The sequence below is a fragment of the Trachypithecus francoisi genome, unplaced genomic scaffold (genome assembly GCF_009764315.1).
Source record: "Trachypithecus francoisi isolate TF-2019V2 unplaced genomic scaffold, Tfra_2.0 Lachesis_group11, whole genome shotgun sequence".
Lineage (NCBI taxonomy): Eukaryota > Metazoa > Chordata > Mammalia > Primates > Cercopithecidae > Trachypithecus > Trachypithecus francoisi.
The window spans coordinates 112,815,247-112,841,783 of NW_022681456.1; the positions used below are offsets into that span (position 1 = coordinate 112,815,247).

The window sequence follows — 26,537 nt, forward strand, 5'->3', positions numbered from 1 at the left end:
ATTAAGTGGAGAAAACAGATTATTACTTTAATAAAAATTCTAGTTATATATAATTTTACTATGTACAGAGAAGCATGTTTCTCTTTTAAATAGGGATAATCACAAACAAATTGACATTTAACCTGATCTCCAAATGAATGGCTAACTGCTGGGAATAGCTTTTCCTTAGTAAAACTGGCACACATTTTGTTGTAAGCTATTATATGGCCAAAAGTAGCCCTCTCCATGAGATCTTATATTATTATCTAAAGGGCACCAAAGAAAAATTGATTATTTCCTTGGACTACCTTTCATAGGCTGATACCATAGTAGCTGTCAAAGCTGCCCTACAGCCTCCCTGTTCTTTTCTCTCACTCTGTCCGATGGCTGTTTCTACTCTTCCCCAGGAGACTTTAACTTCCAACTCTGACTCCTCTGCTAACGACTATCTCTACTTCAAAGAAAATAAAAGGCAGATAGAGATTCCTACACTTCCTGCCATAAAATCTACAGACACACAGCTTTCCATCCTCTTACAATGGAAAAAAAAAATATATGTCTTTCCATCTGTTATAGTTAAATTATTTCCCCCTCCCAAATTCATATCTTAAAGTTCTCATACCCGGTACTCCAGGACATGATCTTATTTGGAAATAAGGTCATTGTTGATGCAATGAGTTAAATTAGGATGGGGTAATACTGGAGTAGAGTAGGCCCCTACTCCAATTGACTGGTGTCTTTATAAAAAGAGGAAATTTGGGCACACTCATAGAAGGAAGACAAGGTGAAGAGACATAGGAAGAAGCCATCTACAAGCCAAGGAGAGAGACCTGGAATAGATTCTTTCCTCATAGCCATCAGAAGGAACCAACCCTGCAGACATCTTTATTTCAGACTTTTAGCTTCCAGAACTGTGAAACAATAATATCCTGTTGTTTAAGCCATCCAATTTTTAGTAGTTTGTTATGGCAGTCCTGGCAAACCATCTAATGCTGAGCCCTTTATCTGTGTCTTGGATTCTATTAGTTCCTCCTCAGGAACCTTGTAGAAGATTCCCATCTATATTTTAGCTACTTCACCCTTCTTCCCTTTTTCCTCATTAACATAAAATATGGTCAATTCTGTCCATTTTAAAAACCAACAAACAGGTGAGTCAAACCACCCAAAGTATACTCACACATAAATCAAGTTTTGTCATTAATGCCCCTTGCAAATTGTGTGTTATTTTTCTCTTCCCTGATGCAAATAAACCTATGGGAAGAGTTGTCTGCACTCACACTGTTTCTACTTCTTCAATTTCTACTCACTTTATGATCAACTACATTCAGGTTTCTGCCACTAAATGTCCTCTGAAAAATGCTCTAATTATCTTCTCTCACAACCCCTCTCTTAAAAAAAATACAAACATATATTACAAAACCAATCGGAATTTCCTTTGTCACGATATAGCTATTCCATTTTTAGTGAATTCCATCTTTGCTTTGCTTTTATATTACAGGTTCTCCCAAGTGACTGTCTTCCCTTAGTCTTGCCATCACTTCTGAGACTCTTTTGTGGACTCCTTTTCCTTTTGCTTATGATTTAAGTTTAAGTGTTTCTAACTTCTAGGCTCATCTCTTTTATTACTCTAATGTATCCTTTCTGGGTGATATTATGATCTTTGGTGACATCTATAACGATGCATAAATCTAAACATTTATTCCAGATTTGTCTCCTAAACCTAAGCCCTCTATCTCAAAATATCTTTTTATTGGTTCACTTGACTCTTCTAAGGACAAATCAAACCACAAAAGTATGCCACTAAATACTTTTTCCTTTCCTTCACCTCGATTTGCTTCTTCTCTTATGTCCGTGCTCAAAATAGAGTGTACCTACTCAGATTCTCTGTTCTCCTCAACCCATACCTGAAATTAATTGCTAAACTCTGTGGATTGTACCTGCTTAATATCTCACCTATCCATCTTCTCCTTCCAGGTATACTAATATCATCTAGTTCCAACATCATCAATTCTCATCTATGTTATAGCCTTGATGCTTGTCTTGGGTCCTTAATACTGATCTTGCTACCCTTTAATCCAATCCATTCTCTACACAATTGCTCAACAGATCTTTCAAAATGAAAATCTAATCATTAAATGCTTAAAACTTGTAGTGATTCTGCATTACTCTTAAGAAACAGACCAACTGCTGAACAAAGCTTGTAAGGCTGGTCTTGAGTGGGATCTTCCTTGTTTCCCTATGTTCTTCTCTCACCCTTTCTCATCTGGTGCTTCAAGCTTACCTTTGCTGAATTATGTTTACTTTCTCAAATGTGTCATGGTCTGTCACCTTTTTGTCTTCCTACATTCTCCTTTCTCTTTCTTTTCTGCCCCTATCCACCCATTTGCCCAGGGTTTGTCATGTTCTCTTCTCTCTATTCTTGTTAATCTTAGTAAAATACAAGTGCAGAGATTGTGACTTATTCACTTATGCTTCTCTTCAATAAAACAGTGTTTATTTCAATAAATACTAGTTAACAGAAACAAACTGATGTCTGTCTTCAAATGTAGAATGCATCAGTTTCAAATGCAGATATTCTTATCTGCATAGCAGTTTATGCATCATTGTAAATTAGTCACCAATTTTCTACTATGTATCATTGTAAATTAGTCAGTTGCCAGTTTTCATCTGTGAATTGATCTCTTGTGAACTTGTTTAATAGAAGTCTACTTTTAAGAAATGGACTCATATTCAAGGAGATGACCGAGTCAAGATTTTTTATTTTGAAAGCATAAAATCAAACCTCAGACTGCAGAATCTGTTTAAGGAAATTTGACCCTCTTTGGCCTTTTGACAACTAGTCAATTACTCTTCTTTGGTGACATTTTGACCTCTTCATCCAATGGTTATTAAACTTCAATAGTAGGCAAGAAATCTTTCCAATTAGTGTCTGAAATGTCACTACTAGCTAATTATTCCCTTGTGTTTGCACTGTCATATCCTTCAAGTCCTCATTTATAATTCTGGGTGTGGTTGACTAAATACTAACTTCTTATTGTAACAAGGTTATTTTCTCTCCTGGGAATAAACAAACAAGATCCAGAGTCAAGAGAGGGATAAATCAATAAAAGAGATAAAGAAGGTACAAAAAGTAATATTACCGGATCTCAAAATGATCAACTTTTAAATTTTCTCAGACTTGACTTTGCTTATATATATGCATCCCACAGCTTTTTAGCATATTGCACTACCAATAGATAGTCTGAAGATCTATAGAAATATCAGTGCTACGGTTGCTCTCATTAATAACCTACACCAGTGTTCTCCACGGTATTGACCTCCAAACAGTGTTGCCACATTTAGTAGTGTAGGTTGGACACTGCACAACTCTAAGGGGTCTTTTTCACATAGTCTATAATGTATGCAGGAGGGTTCCCCATATGTAGGGTTACCAACTAGAGTAATAAAAACAGAGGGTGCCCATACAATATTTTGGACATACTTTTACTGAAAACTTTATGGTTTATGGAAAATTCAAATTTAACTGAGTAACCCGTATTATATCTATCAACCCTAGAATATGAGGTATTTGGAAAGTATGTGGCCATACTTTTGGTTGTGTCAAGGACTGGAGGATACAGCTAGAAATTAATGGGCAAGGTCACTTATCCTAAGTGTCCTGAAATACCTAGAGGATTCTCACATTATGAAGAATGTTTCTTTTCTGCTTAATTCCTCAAGTGGTTGTAGTTTCCCAGGTTAAAATAAAAAACCTCTGAATTGAACTACTCTATTCTATAAATGAGAAAGTTGGATACCAGAGAGAATCAGTAAAAACAAAACTGGGACCGTGTAGTTAATAAGTCCAGGTTCACTTATGTGACCACTGAAAATGGACTATAGAAGTGAAGAGTGTCGATGGGGGACAGGCAGGAGGGAGCAAGAGAGAACTTTGTAGGGGACCTAGAGCACATTCCTCTTCTAGCTTAAGACTAGAAAAGCATTACAATCATGTTTGTTTTAGGAAAGATGAAAATGGAGCATTGTGGAAAAAAGAAAAGACAGCGATAAGCCTTGGAGAATGCCATGGGCAAAATTCCTTATGTGCTAAACACATTGTATTCTCTGAGCGTTCCATTCCTCTTCCCCTTTAAGTCTCTGAAATGGTATCTGTGGTCCCTCTCATTTTCTTAATAATCCTGTCCCAGAAGAAGGTGGGGTAGGCATCCTCTTTGCATTTCCTTGCTCTTGTAACCTCTATTTTTTTCTTCCTTCATAAAAATGCCCAGATTTGGCCAGGCGTGGTGGCTCACGCCTGTAATCCCAGCACTTTGGGAGTCTGAGGCGGGTGGATCACGAGGTCAGGAGATCGAGACCATCCTGACTAACATGGTGAAATCTCGTCTCTACTGAAAATACAAAAAATTAGCGGGGCGTGGTGGCGGGCACCTGTAGTCCCAGCTACTCCGGAGGCTGAGGCAGGAGAATGGCGTGAACCCGGGAGGCGGAGCTTGCAGTGAGCCAAGATCACGTCACTGCACTCCAGCCTGGACCACAGAGGGAGGCTCCGTCTCAAAAAAAAAAGCCCAGATTTGAATAGCGTGTCTACTGACTACACTGCCTTCTACCTCCTGTTACTGCATTTGCCTACTCATCTTAGGTCACTGGAATTCATAAAGATGCTGTAATTTATTTTAATAAAGAAAAAATTTGACCTATATTTCTCTGCACACTCTTTCATCTTTAGAGCAAAGCTTCTGCAAGGATGGTTTTCTGCTTTCTATCTCAAATTCCTCTCTTTACATTCTCCCTTAAGCAATTCTAATCAAGGTTTTGTTCCTAAGATTCCCATCAAACTGTTTTTCTTTTTCTTTTTTTAATTTTAAAATTCTATCTAATTTATTAATAGATCCATAAATAGATCTCCTGATTACAACTTTAATCTTCTTTCTTTTTATAAAAAAAACTTTTGGGCCGGGCGCGGTGGCTCAAGCCTGTAATCCCAGCACTTTGGGAGGCCAAGACGGGCGGATCACGAGGTCAGGAGATCAAGACCATCCTGGCTACACGGTGAAACCCCGTCTCTACTAAAAATACAAAAAACTAGCCGGGCGAGGTGGTGGCGCCTGTAGTCCCAGCTACTCGGGAGGCTGAGGCCGGAGAATGGCATAAACCTGGGAGGCGGAGCTTGCAGTGAGCTGAGATCCGGCCACTGCACTCCAGCCTGGGCGACAGAGCAAGACTCCGTCTCAAAAAAAAAAAAAAAAAAAAAAAAAACTTTTAAGTTCAGGGGTACACGTGCAGGTTTGTTATATATGGGTTCCCTGTAGTTATTTTTTCTGATCCTCTCTTTCCTCCTAACCTCCACCCTCAAGTAGACTCCAGTGTCTGTTGTTCCTGTCTTTGTGTTCATGTGTTCCCATAATTTAGCTCCCACTTATAAATGAGAACATATGGTATTTGGTTTTCTGTTCCTGCATTAGTTTGCTAAGAATAGTGGTCTCCAGCTCCATCCATGTTCCTGCAAAGGACATGATCTTGCTCTTTTTTATGGCTGCATAGTATTACATGGTGTATATGTATCACATTTTCTTTATCCAATCTGCCATTGAGGGTATTTGGGTTGATTCCTTTTCTTTGCTATTGTAAATAGTGTTGCAATAAGCCTACAGGTGTATGTGTCTTTATGGTAGAATGATTTCTATTTCTTTGGGTATATATCCAGTAATGGGATTGCTAGGTCAAGTGGTAGTTCTGTTTCTAGCTCCTAGAGGAATCACCATACTGCTTTCCACAATGCTTGGACTAATTTACACTCCCACCAACAGCGTATAAGCATTTCTTTTTCTCCATAACCTCTCTAGCACCTGTTATTTTTTGACTTTTTAATAATAGCTATTCTGACTGGTGTAAGATGGTAGGTATCTCATTGGTTTTGATTTGCATTTATGTAATGATCAGTGATATGAGGGATTTTTCCTATGCTTCTTGGCTACATGTATGTCTTTTTTGAAAAGTGTCTGTTCATGCCCTTTGCCCACATTTTAATGGGGTTGTTTTATTTTCTTGTAAATTTAAGTTTCTTATAGATGTGGATATTAGACCTTTGTCAGATGCATAGTTTGCAAGTATTTTCGCTCATTCAGTAGGTTTTCTGTTTACTCTGTTAATTATTTCTTTTGCTGTGTAGAAGCTCTTAAGTTTAATTAGATTCCATTTTTCAATTTTTCCTTTTGGTGTGATTGATTTTGGTGCCTTCATCATGAAATCTTTGCCTGTTCCTGTGTTCAGAACAGTATTGTCTAGGTTGTCTTCTAGGGTTTTTATAGTGTTAGGTTTTATATGTAAGTCTTTATTCCATCTCGAGCGGGTTTTGTATGTGGCATAAAGAAGGTGTCCAGTTTCAATCTTCTGCATATGGTGAGCCAGTTATCTCAACAGCATATATTGAATAGGCAGTGCTTTCCCCATTGCTTTTGTCAGGTTTGTCAAAAAAAAACGGTTGGCTATAGGTGTGCAGCCTTATTTCTGGGCTCGTTATTCTGTTCTACTGATATATATGTCTTTTTTTTTTTTTTTTTTTATCAGTACCATGCTGTTTTAATTACTGTCTCCCTGTAGTATAGTTTTGAAGTTAGGTAACATGATGCCTCCAGTTTTGTTTTTTGCTTAGGATTGGGTTGGCTATTCAGGCGTTTTTGTTTTGTTTTTTTGTTGTTGCTGGTTTTTGGTTTCACATGAATTTTAAAATAGTTTTTTTCCAGTTCTGTGAAGAATGTCATTGGTAGCTTGATAGGAATAGCATTGACTCTGCAAATTGTTTTGGGCAGTATGGCCATTTTAATGATATTAATTTTTCCATCCATGAGCATGGAATGTTTTTCCCATTTGTTTGTATCATCTTTGATTTCTTTGGGCAATGTTTTGTAATTCTCATTTTAGAGATCATTCACCTCTCTAGTTAGTTGTATTCCTAGGTATTTTATTCATTTTATGGCAATTATGAAAGGGATTTCATTCTTAGGGGATTTCATTCTTGATTTGGCTGTTGGCTTGACTTTGTTGGTGTATAGGAATGCTACTCCTTTCTGTATGTTGATTTGTTTCCCAAAACTTTGCTGAAGTTGTCTATCAGCTTAAGGAGCTTTTGGGCTGAGACAATGGGGTTTTTGATATATAGTATAATGTCATTTGCAAACAGAGATGGCTTGACTTCCTATCTTCCTATTTGGATGATTTTATTTCTTTCTCTTGCCCAACAGCTCTGACCAGGACTTCCAATACTATGTTGAATAGGAGTGATGAGGGAGGACATCCTTATCTTGTGCTGATTTTCAAGGGGAATGCTTCCAGCTTTTGCCCATTCAGTATGATGTTGGCTGTGGGTTTGTTATAGATGGCATCTATTATTTTGAGATAGGTTCCTTCAGTATCTAGTTTATTGAGAGTTTTTAAACTAAAGTGATGTTGAATTTTGTCAAATGCCTTTTTCTGCATGTATTGGGATAGTCATGTGGCTTTTGTCTTTAGTTCTGTTTATGTGATGAATTACATTTATTGACTTGCATATGTTGACCCAACCTTTCATCCCAGGGATGAAGCCTACTTCATTGTGGTGAATTAGCTTTTTTATATCCTTCTGATTTGATTTGCAAATATTTAGTTGAGAATCTTTGAATCAATGTTATATTGGCCTGAAGTTTTCTTTATCTGTTGTGTCTCTGCCAGGCTTTGGTATCAGGATGATGCTGGCCTCATGGAATGAATTGGGGAAAAATCCCTCCTCTAAAATAGTTTCAGTAGTAATTGTACAGCTCTTCTTTATACATCTGATAAATTCATCTATGAATCTGTCTGATCCTGGCCTTTTTTTGGTTACTAGGCTATTTATTACTGATTCAATTTCAGAGCTCATCATTGGCCTGTTTAGGGAACTAATTTCTTCCTGGTTCAGTGTTGGGATGGTGTGTGTGTGTGCAGGAATTTATCCATCCATTTCAGGTTTTCTAATTTGTGTGCACAGAGGTGCTCATAAGTAAGTCTCTGATGGTTGGGTGTATTTTTGTGAGGTCAATGGTAATGTCCCTTTTGTCATTTCTAATTGTGTTCATTTGGATCTTCTCTCTTTTCTTCTTTGTTAGTCTAGCTAATGGCCTATATATCTTACTAATTTTTTCAAAAAATTAACTCCTAGATTAATTGATTGATTGAGTTTTTTTTGTGTCTTGATCTCCTTCAGTTAAGCTCTGATTTTGGTTATTTCTTATTATTTGGTTATTTCTTATCTGGTTACTCTTATGCTAGCTTTGGGGTTGGTTTGCTCTTGAATCCCTAGTTCTTTTAGTTGTGATGTTAGGTTGTTACTTTGAGATCTTTCTAACTTTTTGATGTGGGTGTTTAGTGCAATAAATTTCCCTCTTAATACTGCTTTAGCTGTGTCCCCAAAATTCTAGTATGCTGTATCTTTGTTCTTATTAGTTTCAAAGAACTTCTTGATTTCTGCCTTAATTTCATTGTATACCCCAAAGCCATTCAGGAGTAAGTTGTTTAACTTCCATGTAATTGCATAGTTTTAAGCAATATTTTTAGCCTTGATTTCTATTTTTATTTTGCTGTGGTCTGAGAATGTGTTTGGTATAATTCTAGTTATTTTGAATTTGCTGAGCCTTGCTTTCTGTCTGACTGTGTGATTGATTTTAGAGTATGTGCCATGTGGCAATTAGAAAAATGTATGTTCTGTCGTTTTCAGGTGGAGAATTCCATAGAGGTCTGTTCGATCCATTTGGTCCAATGTTGAATTCAGGTCCTCAACATCTTTGTTAATTTTCTGCCTCAATGATCTGTCTAGTACTGTCAGTGGAAGTCTCACACTATTATTGTGTGGGAGTCTAAGTCTCTGTGTAGGTCTCTAAGAACTTGCTTTATGAATCTGGGTGTTCCTGTGTTGGCTGCATATATATTTTGGATAGTTAGGTCTCCTTGTTGAATTGAATGCTTTACCATTATGTAATGCCTTTTTTTTTGTTTTTTTAAATCTTTGTTGGTTTAAAGTCTATTTTGTTGGAAATTAGGATTACAACTCTTGCTTTTCTTCTGATTTCCATTTGCTTGGTAGATTTTCTTCCATCCCTTTATTTTGAGTCTTTTGGTGTCACTGTGTGTGAGATGGGACTCTTAAAGATAGCATACCATTGGGTTTTGCTTTTCTATCCAGTAGACCACTCTGTGCTTTTTATATGTAAATCGCACTGTGTGTAATGTAAATGGGTATTTAGTCCATTTACATTCAAGTTTAGTTTTATTACATGTAGATTTAATCCTGTCATTGAGTTATTAGCTGGTTATCATGCCAGCTTGTTTGTGTGTTTGCTTTAGAGTGTCACTGGTCTGTGTACTTAAGTGTGTTTCTGTATCATCTGATAATAATGCTTCCTTTCTATATTTAGTGCTCCTTTCAAGATCTCTTGTAAGGCAGGTCTGGTGGTAACGGACTCCATCAGCATTTGCTTATTTGTAAAGGATCTTATTTCTCCTTCACTGAGAAAGCTTAATTTGGTTAGATATAAAATTCTTGGTTGAAGATTTTTTTTTCTTTAAGAATGTTGAATACAGGCCCCCAGCCTCTTCTGGCTTATAGATTTTTTGCTGAGAGGTCCACTGTTAGCCTGATGGTGTTCTCTTTGTAGGTGACCTTCCCTTTCTCTCTAGCTCCCTTTAATATTTTTTCTTTCATTTCAATCTTGGAAAATCTGATGATTATGTGTCTTGGATGATCATCTTCTGTAGAATCTCTATAGTAAAACCTCTATATTTACTGAGTTTTACTGTTTTCCTCTCTAGCAATGTTGGGGAAGTTTTCAATTGATGATATTCAGAAATATATTTCCAAGTTGTTTGCTTTCTCCCCGTTCCTTTCAGGGATATCAATAATTCATAGATTTGACTTCCTTACATGATTCCATATGTCTCAGAGGTTTTGTTCATTTCTTTTCATTCTTTTTCTCTTTATTTTTGTCCAACCCTCTTATTTCAGAGAGCCAGTCTTGAAGTTCCAAAATTCTTTCCCCAGCTTGGCCTAATCTGCTGTTAATATTTGTAATTGCATTATAAAATACTTTAGCATGTTTTTCTGCTTTATCAGATCTATTAGGGTTTTAAAAATACATCTATTTTATCTGTCAGCTCCTGTATTATTTTATTGTGATTCTTATGGATTAGGTTTTGCTGTTCTCCTGAGCATCAAAATGTCTCATGTCTTTGATAATCAATTATTTGCTGACAACTGCATTATGAATATTTCCAGCCTAACTTCCCAGCTAAACTCGAGATATATGAATCCACCTTCCCACTTGACATCTCTGGAAGCCTTATGGGCAACTCAAATGCAGTGGGTTTAGATTCAAACTCCTACTTGCCCCACTCTCCATTCCCAAGTTTTTGCCATCACAGTAAATGTTCAGCCAATGCAAGCTTGTCAGGCCATAAAGGCACATTAGTGGTTGACAATCATCCTGACTAGGTCAGTGCTTGTGCGCTAAGAGTTGTTAGATATTTGGAACACTTCTCCTATGTAGAGTGTTGCATATTTGGTGAATAAATAAATAAACGTTTGGGATTTTTCTTAGAGGATCTAAAGTTACTGTCCTTTGATATCAATGACTCAGGTAAATGCGATAAGCTAAATGAAATGCTCTATGAGGTTTTGTGTGTGTATATATATATATGTGTGTATTTTTTTCACAGTTAGAGTAGATATGTTTATCTAATATAGGATTTTCAATGTCTAATAATGTGCTTTTAAATTTAACAATGCAATCAATAAAGAACAAATTTGAAACCCAATTGAATAATTTTAAATTAAAATCTGCATCAGTTTATAGTTTAAGTTCAGAGTTCTTACTAATACTCTGTTTGCCAATTATGTTAAGTCATTTACAATTTAATACGATTGATTTTTTGAGAGAGTTGGTCAATTCAAAGTTACCTAAAACCTAAGTGCTTTTCCTATGTCATCTGAACATATTCTCGTTATCAAAGACTGCAGAGTTAAAGTACTTGCAAAGGCCAGAAGTAATGTAATATAACAGTGAGATCAATTTTTTCTTTCTTTAAAAATAGCACATTAAGCATTCCCATTTATTAACTGTTCAGCCAACATCTAGAATTGGCTGCAAGATTTAGTTTTAGTGAGTTAAAACAATAAGCTAAATCTATCTTTCTCAAACACAATGAAGTGCTGTAAAAATGTGAATCTAAAAATGAATTCCCATAAGAGTTTTAAATCAAAGTTGAACAGTAATTTTATTTTATTGCTTTTTTTAAAATAAAGCAGCATGTCAGAATGTACAGTCTTTAATGTAGTTCAACCCACTATATTCATATTAGAGTCACATGGAAGAATGACACTATGAAAAATAGTGAACTTCTAAAGAATCCTTTACATTTCCAGTTTAAAATGTCATCAGCATTTTAGTAGACTGTGTAAAGTAATCTTGGCTTTACTGATGGTACACATATGACATTTATCCTGCGTGCAACATAATCTCAGCTAGCTCCAAATAAGAAAAGAGCAATGTAGTGACAAATGTAGTAATTAACATCTGGGTTTAGCAAGCAGGGAACAAGAAACATATGCTCACTATTAAGATAGGATTTATCCATTTGGATTTATTTTGACATTTGATTTCTGCTTTAAAAAAATAACACTGCTTAAAACTTAAGTAATATCAATTTCTTATTTTAGGGAACTTCTGGTAATGAACAACAATACTGAGAAGAGCTCAAGTTCACAGTGAATATGGCTTTAAAAATTTAAAAAACAACAGCTGTTTGAATATCTCAGCTAACCTCAAATATGGGTGCACATTTATTTAGGTACTGCTATCACTTGCTATTACTTTTATTACTTATTTCTATTACTCTTTTTTTTTTTTTTTTGAGATGGAGTCTCACTGTATTGCCAGGCTGGAGTGCAGTGGCATGATCTCGGCTCACTGCAACTGCCACCTCGCAGATTCGAGCAATTCTCCTGCCTCAGCCTCCAGAGTAGCTGGGACTACAGGTGCATGCCACCATGCCTGGCTAATTTTTGTATTTTTAGTAGAGACGGGATTTCACCACGTTGGCCAGGATGGTCTCGATTTCTTGACCTCACGATCCACCCACCTCAGCTTCCCAAAGTGCTGGGATTACAGGCATGAGCCACCATGCCCGGCCGTTTCTATTACTCTTTATAAAGATCTTATTTAGTCCACAACACAATTCCACCAAAACAGAGTAAAATTTAAAGAAGCAAAAGGAATTCTTGTTAGCACTACAAGGATGAACTTGAATGAACTACAAACACTGAAAGAAAAAAAGTTTAAATCCATTTTGAGGAAAAGAGTGAAGCTAAAAAATAAGTCGGGTAGATATAGAACAAGGATATCTAAACTGATCACCTCCATTAGAAAAGGTATTGGGATGGTCCATTTTCTTTTGTCAGTTGTGTGCATGTGTGTGTATGAGAGAGACAGACAGAGAAACAGAAAAACAGAGAGATCTCAGAGATTTATAGGCATCCCTCCACCTGGGCTGCTCTTGTATCTTTAGAACAAATCCCCAGAGACCTCTTGCCCATCTGAATTAACCAATTCTGGAATTTAAAGCAGTCTCTTTATCTCATTCCCTTGACAAAAGTAAGACTGCTTGCAATTAAGAATGATACTAGAAGGGCACATAATAATATTTGATATTAGCAAGTTAAGGTGATACGATTTCATGTTAAAGCTATATTTTCTACTTCCTTTTCTTCCATTTTTCCACTCACTGTCATATATTATTTATATTCATGTCTGTATTTATTACAGTATTGTAAACTCAATGAGAGTAAAGTACATATTGCATTATTTTTAATCTCTCCAATTTCTTGTCTGCAACCAACTTAAAGTTCTTAATCAAGAGTGTTACATATAGTGTCAGTAAAAATTTAAAGTCTTTACAAAGTTATGTAGTGATATAAAATAATTTTATAATTGTTATAAATAAATATATCATATAACTAAAATTGGGGTGTGTTTTAGTGTAGAAGTAAATAGAATTATCTTTACTTTTCCTATGTTGTCATAAGACAATCAACTATAAAATGTGAAAAATATTTGAGGAGAAAATTTCTAGAATCAGAGATGCAGATTATTCTATTACAGAAGTATTCAGCATAAATAGTATAGATTCAAGTTAAATCTCTTGTTTTATTAACAAGAGAAAAGAAAATTTGTGAATGCATGAAAACATCTTCTAAGCAGTTCATATCACTTAAAATAGTAAAAATATTTATGGCACATAGACTAAATAAATTCTAATGTTTATGTAAATAACTATGTTAATACATATGAAGAAAGGGAGCTGTATCAGTAAAACAACATTTTAAAAATCTGGAAATAACAGGATTTGGTTTGGAATTATTTATATGATCTTTAGGCCAATAGTGTTTCATTTAATCTTAAAATTATGTTTTTATTTCCTGAATATAAACAAACTGACTTAGGCAAGTGTCCGTAAACATATGGAGATGCGTAATGCTTTTATGAGGACTAACCTACTTGCAGATAATTAAAATCTGACTACATTATGCATCACAGAGAGCATGAGTGATTAGTCAGGTCACACTGCTTATTAATGCTGAGCAACATCTGATGACGTCATTACTGTTCTATCACAATATAACTCATATAATGAATATTATCCCAAGTACTGTAAAATTCCTTTGGAATACGGGAGTGAAAAAAAAAACCCAATGTGTGAAGTTATAAAAGTCTTTATGAGGCCACTGGTGCTTATCAACATAGAGAGAATATAGACAAAGACTGCAGGCTTCTTATGGCAGCATTGTGTCTGATTCAGCTTCCTACTTTCTGGGGTAGAGTTTCCCAGACCTGGTTGTGCATCTGAATCACTAGAATTATTGAAATACAAGACAGATACCTAATATAGCACCTTCTACCTTTAGAACCAGCATGTTTAAGGATGGGGCTCTGAACATTCCTTTTAAAATCTTCCCAGTTTATTATAAAACAATTGGTTACCAGGTACTATTTTGGCACCCCTGGCCAGAGAGTATAAAATGTAGGCTATCAATAAACATTTGTTGAATGACTAAGACAGTGATTTACAATGTGGCAGCTAATATGCCGAGGCTCCTCAGTGTCCACATTTACTTTTTGATGATTTGGCATCTATTAATATAGCACTACTTTATTTATTTTGTAGTCCAGAAAGGGCAAATCATAATTGAGATGTAGATTATACATCTCAGGAAGGTATGGTACCCTAAATATTCATTGTGCAAAATCAACTGAGTTAATTACCAGGATGATACCTTGGGAGAAGGTATTACATCTATAATTTTAGCTTCTTTTAGTTTGAGACTATTTTGAAACAAGACAGGATTCACCTCCTTGAGACTCCAGTGTTAGAAGATGGCTGAAATATTCTCACTTGGAGTATTTTTAGGCTATGTGATTTCACAACAGTATTTCCTGTTTGATGATGTACATACCTTCTCTCATTAGATTTGAATTCAATTTAATATAAAAACAATGTAGTGCCTGGAATTTCTTTAGCCTTGCTTTCCGTAAATACTGACCAATGGAGATTAAAAGAGACACAAAACAAGATAAAAACATCTCTCCTTGGGGTCTCTAGGGAAGTACTTTAATTAGCACATTTGCAAATGTGGATGTGATGAAAACTGCAAGCTATGTTTGGTGGTTTTGGTCTTACGTCCCCATGCAGCGATGAGTATGATGGGCAACAATATTCATTAAGCCTTGCTGTGCTAAACTACACATTTACAAAAAACCTTCTCTGCCTGTGCATGCCTGGCTTCTTTGCCTTCTGCTCTCATGACAGGCTTCTGCTAATATTTCTATCTTAACCCATCCTGTGAGATTTCATAGCAGATACATTTAGGAGTTTCCTACTGAAAGTCTGCTGCTTCCAATATTCACCTTCTTCACACCAGTCCCAGAAATCAGACGCCTTTTTACTTTGCACTTACTGGCCTCAGCTTACATAGCCCAAACCTGACAATTTCAGCAGTTGCTGGACAGGTATTGTCTCCAAACAGCTTTAGTATAATCAGTAAGACAGCCCTCAGCATGCAAAAATAACAATCCATCCACTATTCCCTCAGCACTTTCCTTTACAGATACTGCCATATCCATAGCCCTTGACTACAGTATAAATGAACAGACGTGACCTTCAGCATCAGTGAGGGACATTAAGATGTCAGCATTCTATGTGCTTCTTTAACATGCAAAAACCACTTGAAAACCAATGGGATGAATTAAGTTTCCTTGATTCTGTAGGATGGAAGCCTCAGTCATAATTTATTCCCCATGGACTGAGACAGAAAGGCAAATATACTAAAACATGTTATATCATTTTATATTGAGAATGCAATATTGAGAATTTTATATTTAGAATATAATATCTTGCTTTCTTGTTGTTTTGTTAACAATGTTTTCAAGCATTATTTTATTTTACTTCTTTGTTTCCTCCTACTACTGACATTATTATACTCTCAGTTTCCCTATTACACTACTCTATCTTCACAGTGAGTGAGCAGATACTGTTCATTTCTTTCCCTTTGCTCATAATAGATACATTACAAATGTGATTTGTATAATCTGAGTGATCTTTCTGGAGGGCACAGTCATGACTTGGTGTGCTACTACCATTCATCCTTTCTGCCCATGGCCAGGCAATGTTTCTGTACATGGCATTGGCAACCAGTGCAGCCTACTCCAGAGCTGGCAGTAAAGAGGATTCCAAAGATCATGCTCTACAATGCCAGAGGTCTCTGTCATGACATTCATGTGGGATTATGCATTGAAGTGAAGGAAAATATTAAAAGTACTATGAATGGTTTTTTTTTTTTTTTTGAGATGGAGTCTAGCTGTGTCACCCAGGCTGGAGTGCAGTGGCCGGATCTCAGCTCACTGCAAGCTCCGCCTTCCGGGTTCATGCCATTCTCCTGCCTCAGCCTCCCAAGTAGCTGGGACTACAGGTGCCTACCACCACGCCCGGCTAATTTTTTGTATTTTTAGTAGAGACAGGGTTTCACCGTGTTGGCCAGGATGGTCTCGATCTCCTAACCTCGTGATCCGCCCATCTCGGCCTCCCAAAGTGCTGGGATTACAGGCGTGAGCCACCGCGCCCAGCAAATGTTTATTTTGTAATAACATTCACATTTCTTTTTCTAAATTTTTCACTTTCTACAAGTTTTAAAATGTGTGTCACTATTTGTACAGTAGTTTATGTATAAAACATATTTAAATGAGTTATATATTTTGGAAGCATGAGATTTTTTAAAAAATAAAAACTTGATATCAGCATAAACAAGTTTAGAGACCATGGCTAAATACTTCTCAGATGCAATCTTTCAGTCCCTTAGGTTTTCAATAGCAGCAGAAGTTTTATAGGCTAATATGTGCTAATGATTTTCGTATTCATTTACTCATTCAAAAACAGTAAACATTGATAAGAGTTAGTATTAGTGCTAGACATGGGGTAAAAATAGAGATGAATATAGTCATTTTGTTCTTTAAGTTTCTAAACAGGAGAAAGCGTATAACCATAATGTTTTGTTTTTGCAGTTATCTTTGCCTAGCATGACTTTTCCCGATTTCTAGTTACCAACTGCTACTTGCCCTTTAATATCATCTTAAATGCCGTACCATCTGGGATGTCTTCTCTACCTCACTTGGAATTAGTTGAATACACCTGCTTAAGTGCTCCAGCAGTCGTCCTTGGACACAACATAGCATCTCCAGATGCTATGAGATGAGAGTCTACCAGCCTTGAAACAATATTGCAGCGCAATGTTCTTGTATCAAAATTTGCTAAGAATCAATAATATAATAGAATACTTGAGTACCTACTATATTGGAGGACAAATGACTGAACATATTTAAACGGAAAAATAAATGGAAAGATACTCATTGTCTGAGACAATGGTTCTCAAATACTGCCATGTATTGAGATCTTCTGAAGGACTTGTTAAAAACAAAGATTGCTGGGTCCCACCCCTTGAGTTTCTGATTTAGTAGATCTAGGTAGGGCCAATATTTAACATTCTTATATAAGTTTCAAGGTGAGATTCCCAGCACCATATAGGAATTGTAATTGGAGAACCACTTGTTTTCTTAGTAACTGCTGACAGGGATCTAAAAGTTTCATCTCTTCTTGCTCCTGACTATATGCCATCTAATGCAGTCCTTGTTGACAACTCAGGTTTTCTCTAACAGTGCTTAGGATCCCTATGACCTAGGATTTTCTTCTTTAAATACATCTATTTATCATGAAACCACAATATTACTCAACTAGGAGGCACAGCAATAAGCCAACATACTGAATCAGTGAGTCTATTTTACAGTTAGGAGGCTATTTTGTATATATGCATTGATATTTGTTTAAATTTCAGTGAGTTTTTTTATATGTACTGATTCAATCTATTGTAGAGCATGTAACAAAAGAAATGTAAACCATGACTTGAGATGTAATTTCATCTAAAAGCTTTCCCAAGATCCAAGTGGAGAAGAAAGGTTGTTGAACTGACAGCTGAGAAAAAAATAGAGCTCTTTGGCCCTTTAGTAAGTTCTGGTTATGGGGTTAGCTGTTTTCCTACTGTTACAATGCCTGTAATTTACTTTGAAATATTTCCACATGTGCAACATGATATTATATATGTTTCTTAACATATACATATATGTTATATGTGTGTGTGTATATATGTATAACATATATATAACCCAAGTGCTGCTGGCATTTAATCAAGACGGCAGAGTCAAGTCTAGAAATGACCTGTTAATGTCCTAATCAAAAGATGCACAACTGGGGCAGTGGTATGGGGAGGGAAAAAAGGAGGGGGTTCTTAGTATTCTAATCAAGAATCCCATCTAGAATGCAGTCAGTACATGTGCTTCTGTTATTCACTCAGAACTTGATAATAGGCATTTTAGTAATTGGCAAACTGAATGTTAAAGATGAGTTTTCCTTTATAAAAATGGTGGCTTATTGACTAGTCACATTAATATTAGAAATGGGTTCTCATGGGTGACATTAAAGTTATCAAGATCTGTGGACTAGCTAAAAATATTCTATAAGTGTTCTTCACTCTTACATCAAAAGGCAAAAAATCCAAAAGGCCATGTACTCTTTACTTTTAAGGGTAATGTTTCAGATAAATCACTAAAAGATCCTGTGTCTATCCAAGAACTCTAGAATATTCTGTTAGTTTGGTGCCTCCCTATGAAATGTAGCATTCATTTCAAATAAGATCCGTCCTTCCTACAGGATGGTGATATGAGAACCTAATAATAAAGAAAATTAGAGCTCCTTTTAGCATTCGGAAATTGTATGCTCTGTGCATATATTTAGTATGTGTGTGTTTGTGTGATCTTAAAAGCCTTTTTAGATCCACATGTGAGATGGGACAGAATTAGGGTTTGGCATTTCCCTTCAATTTTCTAGGCTATTCTCAGAGCCACTGGTGGGTAGCAGGAAACAGCCCGACAAGAAATTCTTAAATACTTTTTGGGATGGGAAGTGACCACAGACTGAGACCCTAGAGTAGTAACCTATGAGAGAATGGTTGCAGTAGAGCACAAGAAAGAGATGGGGAAGCAAAATGGCAGACATCTCTTAAAACCAAGGGTAGCTTGGGTGATGGTTGCAGTTTTAGACTCCATTTTCTGGTGATAGTAGGTTAAGCCATTTTGTCCAAATATCCTAATGAGAATAATTCAAACAGCTAGACATTTGTTTTTTAAACTTTGCTGGAAAGTGTTAGAGAGCCAACAAGATAGTGAAAAATTTCCAGGGTAGGATCTGGAAGGAAGACACAGATTCAGGAATGTGAGTCCAGGATTTGGCACTGCTTCTCTGTTGTGGGTATTTACTCACACAAGTGGGAGCAGTTGAGAGGCTGAGAAGTTAAGCAGCACTTTTGACCACTTTGCAGACACAGGAGGAAAGGAAATTGAATCCAGGACTGCCAGGTAGGCTGCTGGTGAATCTGCCTCTCCTTGGGTCTGGACCCCAGATGGCTATATCTGAGGAATAAGGATGAACCAGAAAGAGGCCCTCACAAAGGTATTTCAGTTTCGAATAATCTGAATTGCTGCAATTGAATTTTGGCAATTTTAGATTGTTAATGTTCCTATATTTAATTATTTTCCACACTACGATAATAGTAACCTAGTTGGTAAATTATTTCTGCAAAGGATATTGCAGTATAATATCTGGCCACACACATATACACCATGGAATATTATGCAGCCATAAAAAAGGATGAGTTTGTGTCCTTTGTAGGGACATGGATGCAGCTGGAAACCATCATTCTTAGCAAACTATCACAAGAACAGAAAACCAAACACCACATGTTCTCACTCATAGGTGGGAATTGAACAATGACATCACTTGGACTCGGGAAGGGGAACATCACACACCGGGGCCTATCATGGGGAGGGGGGAGGGGGGAGGGATTGCATTGGGAGTTATACCTGATATAAATGACGAATTGATGGGTGCTGACGAGTTGATGGGTGCAGTACACCAACATGGCACAAGTATACATATGTAACAAACCTGCACGTTATGCACATGTACCCTAGAACTTAAAATATAAAAAAAAAAAAAATCTGGCCACAATAAAAAAGAAAATAACTAAACTTACAAGTGAACAAGACTACATGATTGAAAATCAGTAGAAACATTACACATTAGAATCATACATGCAGTGATTTGCAATAGTGGAGTTTTAAGAAAGATTTAAAAATAACTATACTTACTGTTTGCAAAGATATATACAAAAGGCTGAGATTTTCAGTAAAAATGGGGAACTCACATAAAAATGGAAAAAATAAAACTGAAAAACATAATATTTGAAATTAAGAACTCAAAGAATGAGTTTAATAACATATTAAACACAGATAAAAGAGAATTAATAACCCAGAAGTTATGTCAGATGAAGCTACTCAGAATGATGCATGAGGAGACAAAATGATTAAAAAATACAGGAGTAAGAGTAGGAGGCATAAAGGATATAGTGAAGAGGTTTAACATATATGTTATTACAGTCCTAGAAAAAGAGAAGAAATGGTACAAGCAATATTTGAAGTCATAATGTCTGAAAACTTTCCAAAACTGATGAAAGACATCATAGCACAAATTCGAGAAGCTCTGAGGCTCAAGCATGATAAAGGTAACAACATTACATCTGAGCAGACTACAGTAAAAGTGCAAAAAAACAAAAGCAGATATGTATCAGCAGATTGTATTTATATATATCAGCAGGCATTTTGATATAGCTACCTATATAAAGCTTTATTATATAAATTTTATGTTTAATGATATAAAGCTTTATTATATGTATATATTTATATATAAAGCTATATATAAGGCTTTATATTATAAAAACTATATCTATAGCTATATATAATTATATTTTATATAATTGCTATTAAAATAGTATTGTCAGCAAAAATATTTCTCAAGAATAAAAGACTAAACAAATGTTGATTATATGAATTAAAAATAATAACTACTTCTTAAGTTTTTAGATACAGATATAGATATACATTATCTGTAAAGCATATAAGACACAAGTGGGTTAAATAGGCACAGGTCTCTAAGGACCTTGTATCATTGGGAAATTCCTAAAAATTCTAATCTATATTAGACTTAAATAAGTCAAAGACACATACTTTAATGTCTATGGTAATTCCTAACAGTAAAAGAGTTTATAACTCCTGAGGCTATATAGGACAAAATGGAAAAATAAATACTAAATTCAAAAAAAGAATGGAAGAAAAGAGAGAAAGCATTTAAGTGATAGATTGAGTATAACTTATACGCATAGACACATGCACACACATATATATCGATGACAGTAGCAAATGTAAATAATTAAGCAGTATAAGTAAAAGATGAAAATTATGTTACTAGATTTAGAAGAAAACCCATCTGTGTGTTCATTATAAGAGTGATCATTGAAATGGAAAAATATGAAATGATGAAAGTAAAGCAATGGAAAAAGTTGTGTCATGCAGACACTAGCCAAAATAAAGCTGGCCTGGCTATATTAGTAATGCAGAAGAAAGATTTTTCAGACAAAAGGCATTGTTAGAGATAGGACAGACACAAGAACATTAGTGAAAATTTCAATGTAATGGGAAAATATAATAATTCTCCATGTAAGTGATCCTAATAACAATACATACAAAGCAAAAATTAACAGCAAGATAATGAGAAGTAGTTAGATATATTAATATAGTGGATATTTCTAAAAACCTCTACTGGTACAAACAAACAAAAATCAGTCAAGATAACAATTTGCACTAATATAGAAGTGTAGAACACTGCTCTCACAACTACGGGGTGCATTCTTCTAAAGCACACATGGAATTTTTACTGCAGTTGACCATATTTAGGACCATAAAACATCGCAAAATTTAGAAAAAATTGAAACTATAGGTGTGTTCTCTGACATACTTAAGCTAGAAATAAAATAACAAGAATAAAAAGGCTAAATATATTTGAAAAAATTAAAAAATATTTCTTAAAAATCCATGGCCTTAAGAGAAATCACAATAAAAAGTTTATAAATATTTTGAAAGAATAAGAAAGAAAATATGGTCTTGTATATCAAATTTATATATATAATATTATATAGAGAGATTTGCAGGGTGCAGTCAAACCTTTACTGGAAGAAGGGATTCAAATTGTAAATGTGTAAGTTAGATAGCTTGAAAGTAAAGTTAAGCAGCCATCTGTAGTGAATCTCTATAATTTTTCATTGCCTTGGCATTTATTTTAAATATAAGTTGCACTTTCAAATCCTAGAAGAAAGTCTTAGTCATCTTTGATAGTTTTCAGTTCTTTGCCTTCGGGCTCCTTGATGTGGTCAGTCCAGATATTTCTTATACAACTACTTCCTGGTGACCATCTCTCTATTGGTCAGATAGATATAACCTTCTTGACTCACTCCACTCATACCCACACACTGCTTGTATTGCATAGATATGCTACAATGACTACTTTCAGTCACCGTGCACCTCTATAGAACCTGCGCCTGCTTGCTCTAAAACCTCTAATTAGAACTCCCTGTGGGAAATCTGCTTGGATAATGCCCTACACTGCAATAAAGGCTTTGGTCCACAGGTTCCTTGCCCTCTCTCTCTTGTTCTTTACCTGCTGTTTGAGTGTGTGTGTTAATAAAGTGTGCATCTCAGGCTGGGCACAGTGGCTCACGCCTGTAATCCCAGCACTTTGGGAGGCCGAGGCAGGCAGATCACCTGAGGTCAGGAGTTCAAGATCAGCCTGGCTAACATGGCGAAACCCCGTCTCTACTAAAAATACAAAAATAGGCTGGGTGTGGTCGTGGACGCCTGTAATCCCAGCTACTGGGGAGGCTGAGGCGGGAGAATTGCTTGAACCTAGGAGGCAGAGGTTGCCGTGAGCTGAGATCACACCATTGCACTCCAGTGTGGGTGATGAGCAAAACTCTGTCTCAAAAAAAAAAAAAGTGCATGTTTTTATTTATGGATGAGGAGGTATTACATGAAAGGCACATTGTAAACCTGAATAAAGGAGAAGAGCCGTTGATCATGGATCACCCCAAAAGATTCACACATTTATGACATTGAGGTAGGGTATGTTCTTACTGGGAAAATACTGATACATTTCACTTCATTAAAATTAAGCATTTCTGTTCATCAGGAGACATGATAGAGAGAGCAAAGGGACAAGGTACAGAGTAGGAGAAAATTTTTTCAATCTGTTTAAATAATAAAGAACTTCTATCCAGAATATATGAAGAAATATACCTTCCAACAATTTCAACCAAGAAATGAATCAATAAACGAATGTTAACTAAATAGAAAAATGGTAAAGAGACGTGAACTGGCACTTCACGAAAGAGGATATCCGAATGACCAAAAAACATATCCAAAAGTGTTCAAGTAACAGGAAAATGCAAGCTAAGAGTTCAATGAGATGCACCCCAACCAGAATGGCCCCAATTTAAAAGATTAACAATACCAAGAATAGAAAATTGGAAAATGTATTTATTGCAAAGGAGAGAACAAACTGACCATTATAAGGTTGAAATAAGCATATCCTACAATCTGGAAATTCTATTTCTGGGTATAGGAACAACACGTGGATACTGAGTCATGCATGTGAAAGAATGTTCATAACATTATGGTTTGTAATAGCCCCAAACTGGAAATATTCCAAAAGTCTATGTAGAGCAGTATCTACAGATGAATTATAATATATTCATATAATAAAATATTATGCAACAATAAAAATCCATGAATCTTGGAAATGGGCTATCACTGCATTGTTGGCTTAAAACCAATCATTCTATCATTATCTCTTAGTTCAGGTGTTTGACAGGGCTCAGGGTGTTTTGCTTGGGGTCTCTGATGAGACTGTGATCATTTGGTGGTTGGGGATGGAGTCCTAGCTGAGGACTGGATCAGTTGCTGTTCCTTAGACATGTCTCTTTGTATTTAATCTTTTTGGTTTCTCTACCTGGCAGACTCAGGGTAGGTCAGCTTGAAAGATGGCAACTGAAGGCTCCTGCAGTGACCATTACAAAATAAATTGTTAGAAGGTGCATGGCATTTTCTAACCTATCTTGGAAGTCATAAAGGGTCACTTCCACCATATTCTATTTGATGAGCAAATGACAGAAGCCCTCTTGGGATCAAGAGGTTGGGACACAATCTGCCTCCTCTTGATGGGAGGGTGGAAAACAATTTTCAGACATGTTTTGAAATTATTGCATGGTTAGATGTTCTTATAATTTATCCTTGAACTGTTTAATTTTCTTTTGTGGATTTTTTTCTGAATGTGTGTTTACATTTTACAATTTGAAAGTGAAAACAAAAAATAAAAGAACAATGTGCTAGTCTAGTAAGGAGGGCCAAGATCTACCAAAGTGGTGAGGGGCATCGTGCTTCACGGTGTTTTCAGTTCCTCACGACTCTTGTGATGGTTAATTTTGTGTCAGCTTGGCTGGGTCACAGTGTCGGTATGTTTAGTTAAACATCATTGTGGATGTTTCTGTGAAGGTGTTTTATTGGATGAGACCCATATTGAAATTGGCAGAGTTTGGGTGAAGCATATTACTCTTCATAATATGGGTAGGCCTCATCCAGTCAATTGAATACTTGAACAGAACCAAGACTGAACTCTGAGCAGAATGCCTTGGGACTCAGATGGTAAGTAATCTTCTCTGATCTCCAGCCTGCCAGCCTACCCTACAGATTTTGGATTTGCACCTCCACAATCATGTAAGCCAATTAAACAAATTTGTTCTCTCTCTCTCTCTCTCTCTCTGACACACACACACACACACACACACACACACACACCACAGTTTTGTTGGTTCAGTTTCTCTGGAGAACACTGACTAATAAGTTCAAGGCTTAGTTTTAGTTTCTAACAACTTGGGCTTGGCGTCCAAACTCTTACATCACAAGAAAGCTGAGATCCATCAGAACTGTGTCCTTGCACTTTTTCTTAGATCCCCATGAGAGGCAGAATAATACCTTCTACCAAAAGATGTTCATGTCCTAATCCCTGGAAACTCTGAATATGTTACCTTACACGGCAAAAGAGACTTTGCAGATAGAATTACATTAGGAATCCCGAAATGGTGAGATTATCCTAAGTTGCCCAGATGGACACAATGTAATTGTAAAAGCGCTTCTGAGAGGGAGGCAGGAGGGTCAGAATTTGAGCCAAAGCAGATGTGATGACACGATCAGAGGTCAGAGTGTGCCACTGTGTTGCTGGAACAGAGCCACAAGCCAAGGAACACAACCAGCCTCTAGAAATTGAAAAGGTTCCACAACAAGCCCACCAACATTTTGATTTTAATCCCATAAAACCTGTTTTTCAGACTTCTGAATTCCAGAACTGAAAGAAAATTGATGTGTACTGTTTTAAGCCACCAAACCTGTGGTAACTTGTCACAGCAGCAACAGATTTAAATTTTAAAAATACGATTTCTTTTTGTTTTTTCTCACTCATAATTTTTCTTATACTGTTGAGACATTTCCCCAGGCCACCTCTGTTAAATCCTATTCCGTGTTAAAGGCTCGACTCAGATGCTCTCTTCTCCTTGAAACTTTATTGTTGCATCAGGAATGATTCTTACTCTTCTAAAACTCTAGAGCACTTCACGGCACTGACAGTCCATTTATCACATATTACTTCATTGAAGTTATTTGAAGTCAAGGTTCTATACTTGTTTTGCTGCTCCACAGTTCTCAGTTCATGTATTTTATGCAAATCAGGCATACATATTCATTGAATGAATGAACCCAAAGAATGTTATCATAAAATATTATTATTATTAGAGATGGAATCTGTGTCTGTCACGCAGGCTGCAGTGCAGTGGCACCGTTATAGGTCACTGCAGCTTCCAAGTCCTGGGCTCAAATGATTCTTCTGCCTCAGCCTCCCGAGTAGCTGGGATTACAGGCATGTGTCACCATGCCTGGATAATTTGAAAAATTTTTTGTAGAGATGAGGTCTCGTTTTGTTGCCCAGGATTGACTTAAACTCCTGGCTTCAAGCAATCTTCCCACCTTGACCTCCCAAAGTACTGGGATTACAGGCATAAACCACCTATATATATATATTAGTTCATATATATATGAATTAATAACATATAAATAGTTGACGTTTTATGTAAAAATAGAAAAATAAATTGTAACATACATTTGTAACTTCATATGATCCATTTAATATCTGTTCCATGTAATGATTTAGATCTCCGAATCTTTTGTGATCTGAATTTGTAAAAGGTAGGTGCCACCAATGAGGAAACCTGTTTTAAGAGAGAAAAAAAGTTATCTTCACTAGCTTGAAAACTGGCCTTTTCATCTCCAGATTGTTCACAAAGTTACAGCTGTATCAGATGGAAGGGCCAAAGAAAACATATGAAAAAGTCATAGTCTATGTGATTAATCCTGGGAGTTTTATTAATATGGCTGTGGTCATTCATGCCATATTAATGGTCATTAATATTAATGCTAACTTAATTTAATTTGACATATTAAATCAATTTATATGTCCCTTTTTACTATATTAATGGCAGACCACACATTTTATCTTTTAAACATATGTGGGGTCTTAAAAAAAGACTGTCTGAAGTTAACAGTTCAAAATTTTTCAAAAGGTTCAGATTATATTGTTGCTTCTGGGTTCACTAGAGACATCATTATACTAACTAAATTAAGCATTTTAGCAAGTGACATATGCTTCCATCTGCTCTTAGCCTTCTAGAAAATAGTTAACACTTTCCCCAAGAGTCTGACTACTTGCAGAATTTCCTTTGTACAATCTGATGATTCATCTTGATGGCTTGAACTTGATTAAGACCAATTATTAGGTGGGATGACCAGTAATGGGTCACATTTGGTAACATATCTTGCTGTCTATATATACCTTTTTAGGAACTACCTAGCAGCCTCCTCTGACTCCAATCATACTGCTGCCTCATCCACACTTCTGCTTCT

General features: G+C 36.1%; 1 protein-coding gene across 1 annotated transcript in view; it reads right to left on the reverse strand.

Annotated features, from left to right (window-relative positions):
- PIK3C2G (phosphatidylinositol-4-phosphate 3-kinase catalytic subunit type 2 gamma) overlaps positions 1–26,537 on the reverse strand; it is a 408,211-nt gene that overhangs the window by 66,045 nt on the left and 315,629 nt on the right. Inside the window, exon 29 of the mRNA XM_033222744.1 lies at positions 25,738–25,846. Coding sequence (XP_033078635.1) covers positions 25,738–25,846 — 109 coding nt within the window. The remainder of the gene's footprint in view (positions 1–25,737; positions 25,847–26,537) is intronic.